Source organism: Brassica oleracea, chromosome C7, assembly GCF_000695525.1.
Source record: "Brassica oleracea var. oleracea cultivar TO1000 chromosome C7, BOL, whole genome shotgun sequence".
NCBI classification, from domain to species: domain Eukaryota; kingdom Viridiplantae; phylum Streptophyta; class Magnoliopsida; order Brassicales; family Brassicaceae; genus Brassica; species Brassica oleracea.
The window spans coordinates 29,159,638-29,164,884 of record NC_027754.1 but is presented as its reverse complement, the minus strand read 5'-3'; the positions used below and the strand labels follow the sequence as shown (position 1 = coordinate 29,164,884).

The following is a 5,247-nucleotide window of genomic DNA, read 5'->3' as shown; positions in this document are numbered from 1 at the left end:
TAGAAGTACCTGAGCAAGCTACAAATGATTACTTGTTGATCCATACAACCAGGGATATGAAGAACTTCCAGACGAAGCCAACAAAGATGAATTTGAAGAAAATGATGAAGTGGATGATGTTTCTGATGATGAGTGATCGAGTTTGATTATGTTACAGTGTTTGTGTTTTATTATATTATTAAACTCTTTGTATTGCATTACAAATAATATATATATAACTTATTAGATCACGTTTGCTCAATTATATATGAACTTAGTTTAAAAAAAAATCTTTGTACTTTGGGGTTTAGAAGTGTATAAAACTTATGATGTTTGTGGTTTGGGGTTTCGGGTTTCGGTTTTAGGGTATAAACACAAACCGAAGCTAATTAGTTGTAAAGTACGACTCAGTTACGAACTTACGACAAATCTAAAATGCGTAGAGGCTAATTAGTCGAAAAGTACGACTCAGTTACGACTAAGCTAAAATGAATCGAAGCTAATTAGTCGTAAAGTACGACTCAGTTACGACTAATCTAAAAGGTATTGAAGCTAATTAGTCGTAAAATACGACTCACTTACGACTAATCTAAAATGAGTCAAAGCTAATTGGTCGTCTTGTTGGTCCCTACTTAGTCGTAATGTACGACTCAGTTACGATTAAACTGCTTGAATGGTCCCTAATTGGTCGTAATATCTTTCGAAATTTCCTATAAATACTCACCAGTTTGCTTTTCAAATCAGAGATAATTTTTAGAAATATTTGGGTTTGATGGTGTCTTTGACAACGCCCAAACTTGACGCGCAGGAGGACATTAAAAAAATACATGATTTATTGATTCCTCATCAGCTCCACATCGATCACAACATATATCTCTTTGTATTCCTCTCGCTTGCAAATTCTTTTTCACAGCCATACATCCTTATACCATTTGCCATAGAAAATGATTTATTTTCGGAGGGCATTTCACCTTCCAACAAAACGCTTTTAAAATATAAAATTTTAAACAATAATTAACAAAATTAATGAATTATTTTATTTATATTTTCATAAACAAAAATTGCATCTGTTTAAAAATGTATCAAATATGTATATATCACACAATTAATAAAATAGATTACATAAAGTTTATTAAAATTTCATAAGAAAACAGATGAAAATCATTAAACAAAATTACATAATATCTTATATAAATTTTATATTTAATATAAATAAAAATAATATAATTATATATTTTTCAAATACACTAAAATAAAAATGTTAAAACACTACTTATCAAAAGATGTTAAAACATGTTGATTTTGTAAATTAGATTTTGTTAAAAATAATATTACTCTTTTAAAACATGGATCAAAATATTATTTAGTTAAATTACGATCGGGTCAATCATATTTTAATTGATGAAACGAGATATTTTAACTTTCTCTAACATCTACATTAGTTTTTAGATGAACGAAATTAAACTTGTGATGTGAACTACTTAACATCATTAAATTGAGAGATGTTGTCATGCGTAACATATATTCCACGTAGTTAGATATATATTAGTTTAGTTTGTATGACTAGCTATATGATGGTCAATGTAGTCAGCAATCATTTTTTCAAAAATAAACTCTCATCCCATGTTCTTCCTCTACTCTCATTTTTATTTTTCTATGGAATAAACTCTCATCCCATGTTCTCCCTCTACTCTCATTTTTATTTTTCATTTTCCATAGATTTGATACAAGATTTGGTTTCCACCAAAATTTACAATCCTTACATATTATCTGAGTAAAAATTCTTGTTACGCGCTTATAAAAACAAAAGCAAAAAATGAAGACAAAACCAAAATAAAAGTAAAATTAAATTATTTTTACTGTCTTGTTTATGATAAGATAACGTTTTATTTATTAACATGCATAACATATTTTAGTCAACTGAATTAAATTTAGGGTTACGGTTTTAGTGAAAACTTATTTATGAACATAACAGTACCTTATATTAAAATATTAATATTTAAAAGAATTATAATTACTGGAAGTTTGCGTGATACATCCTAATTAAGTTATTTTGAAGTTACATAGAATTATTATGAGAAAGTATATGTCATCCGCGCCTTGCCTTTAATGTCATAACTATATAATTAAAAAATTGATAAGAGTTGACCAAAAACAGAAGAGAAAAATAAATTTAATAAGATAATTCAAATGTGAGTTTGTACTAGGCCTGAGACTTATTATCCGAGATCCGGATTCGATCCGAGATCCGCTCCGGATCCGTTCCGAAAATAGGATATCTGGAGTGCCCGGATCCGAATCCGGGTAGTATAATCTTGGATCCGTGCAAACCGAATCCGGATCCGGATATCTTAATTTTTAGGTCCGGATATCCGGATCCGGATCCGTATTTTTAAAATACATTAAAATTTTAAATTTTATTAATATTTATATTTGATATATTAATATTTATACATGAATTAATCTTATAATATTATATTTTAGTTTTTACAATATTATAAACATATATAAATATATTTATAAATATTTAATTTATGTATTATATTAAAAAAATAGTATTTTTTGTTAAAAAAATTATTTTTAATTATTTTGACGGATCCAGATATCGGCGGATAATAGAATATCGAGACGGATATCCGAAACCCGGATACCACGAATCCGGATCCGGATACCACGAATCCGGATCCGGATATTAAATCCAAGGATCCTACGGATCCGGATCCGGATCCGGATACCCTAAATTTTCCGGATATCCGGATCCGTTCCAGAGCTAGTTTGTACATCATATTTCTGGTCAGAGATAAAAAAAAGGTGAATTAATATGGCAGTCAATGAATTGATTAGTTGTTGACTCCGATTGATTATATATATACCGATCCATATCGATTGAGATATAGAAGTAGAACTTAACAATGGATACACGTCAAATGATCGTTATATTTTATTCTTTGGTTCTCACGCAAATGACCCTAGGAAACATTGATGTTAGATTTTACGACTTCTACTTTGTTTTCCATTTCTTAGTATTTGATTTTTTAAGAATTTTTTAAAGTAAACAAAGACACAAAACTATAAAACTGTTTCTTCGTTTTATTTCTTTCTTAACTTTCTTCTCTATTGTTATAGAGATCATCTTACATTAGATCTCTTTATATAGGATATCACTAGTAAAAAACATCGCTACAGCCACGTTAATTTTCGTGGCTATGACCAAGATTTCATGGCTATACGGAGCAGAAACCACGAAATGCTACGAAACGTAAAACATACGTATACGAGCGTAGCAAAAAGAGCGCGTATCAAAAATCGTAGCAAAGTGCCATGTTTTGCTACGAAAGTTTTCGTGGCAACGCTTGCCACGATTTCAGTAACTTGCTACGATTTGATACGAAATATAATGTAGCAACAGGCACGGTTTTGCCACGGTTTCTTTCGTAACATATGCTACGTTTTACTGACGAAACATTTCGTGGCTAGTTTAACCAATTATAAAAAAAAAAATTAAAATCAATTATAAAAAACAAATTTGAAATTTATATAAAATGCTATATGCGAATAGAAAGCCATAATATCATTGAAACCGAAATATATTACATAAGAGTTGAAGTTTCAAACATTCAAACATTCAAAAGATCCATGAATTTGAACCAAAATACACAAAATATTGTAGCTTAATACATGAACTGATCAAACCTTACATATCAAGTTCTTGGCACCACCTATCTAAATCAGAATGGGTATTGGTCGAGAGATGTTGTGGTGGAGCCGTAGACTGAGCTTGAGGTTGTGGCTGATGATGAGATTGAACTGGAGCTTGGGGCTGACCTTGATGTTGTGACTGAGCTTGAGGCTGAAATGGTTGTGCAGTTGAGGCAGAAGTGGAAGCTTGAGATTGGAGAGTTTGCAGAATAATGTTGAGAGTTGCTTGGCTTGCAGACATTCCCCCTGTGACTTCAGTCTTGAAAGCATTGATCTCTGTCTTCAAAGCAGTGAAATCTTCCTTGACTCCAGCAATGTCTTCCTTGACTTCAGAAATGGTGGTCTCGAAGCCAGACATGCGCATATCCACGTCAAGGTTGCGCTTGAGTGAGACAGGAATTGGCACAGAAGGACTGCTGTTCTTGTACTGAGCACTGCCAAGGCCGTAGATTGTGCCCTTCTTTGTCTTTCCTCTCTGCAAAAGGAAAGGAAAAATAATCATAATCAAGCATTTCCAATCACAAGCAACATAACTAACTAGGACAGTCACAAGCATTTCCAATAACTAAGTAAGACAGTCACAAGCATTTCCAATAACTACTAAACTTTGAAGCGTATCCATCTGGAAATTTTATATCATTTTTCAACCATCGCAGAAATTCTTTTTTATCCTCCTTCGACAACCGGAATATCGGGACTGGCATCGTTCCATCATCCTTCATATGTAACTCAGACCGTCTGCATAAATCAGGTAGATCCATCCTCGACTTTGCATTATCTTTTGTCTTCCCGGGAACATTAAGCACCGTGTTGATAAGATTATCGAAGAAATTTTTCTCAACGTGCATGAAGTTCAGGTTGTGGCGAAGAAGCAGGTTTTTCCAATACGGCAACTCCCAAAAGATACTTTTCTTCACCCAATTGTGGTCTTTGTCGTAGCCGTTTATAGTGCTTGCAGGTTTCTCGTGTCCATTTCCTCCACAATCGACCGTTTCCTTCAGTCCTTCGATGTTGTTGATTCTTTCGCGAAAAATTTCTTCTCCCGTCAACCATGATGGAGGATCATCAGTTACCGTCTGCCCCTTTCGAAAAGCTTGGACATTTCTTCTGTAAGGATGCTCCCTAGGCAAGAACATTCTATGGCAGTCAAACCAGCTATGCTTCCTTCCATGTTGCAACCAAAAAGACTTTGTATCATCAAGACAATATGGACAAGCTAAACAGCCATGAGTCATCCATCCGGACATCATGCCGTAAGCGGGAAAGTCATTAATTGTCCACATTAGTGCGGCTCGCATCGTAAAATTTTGCTTCTTCGAGACATCATAGGCTTCGACTCCATCGCTCCACAAACTTTTTAGTTCTTCAATTAACGGCTGCAGATAGATATCAATGCTCTTCTTTGGATGCCTTGGCCCAGGAACTAGTACTAATAAAAAGAAATATTCTCTTTTCATACACATACCAGGAGGTAGGTTATACGGGGTTACGATGACGGGCCAGACCGAGTGGGATTCATCGCACATACCCACTGGATTAAATCCATCTGTTGCTAATCCTAGATAAACA

General features: G+C 33.6%; 1 protein-coding gene across 1 annotated transcript in view; it reads right to left on the bottom strand.

The window, feature by feature from the left end:
* Positions 1-4,256: 4,256 nt before the first annotated feature.
* The window catches only part of LOC106303028, a 1,809-nt gene continuing 818 nt past the window's right edge, over positions 4,257-5,247 (bottom strand). The window contains exon 2 of the mRNA XM_013739403.1: positions 4,257-5,246. Within this exon, the coding sequence (XP_013594857.1) occupies positions 4,257-5,246 (990 nt within the window). The remainder of the gene's footprint in view (position 5,247) is intronic.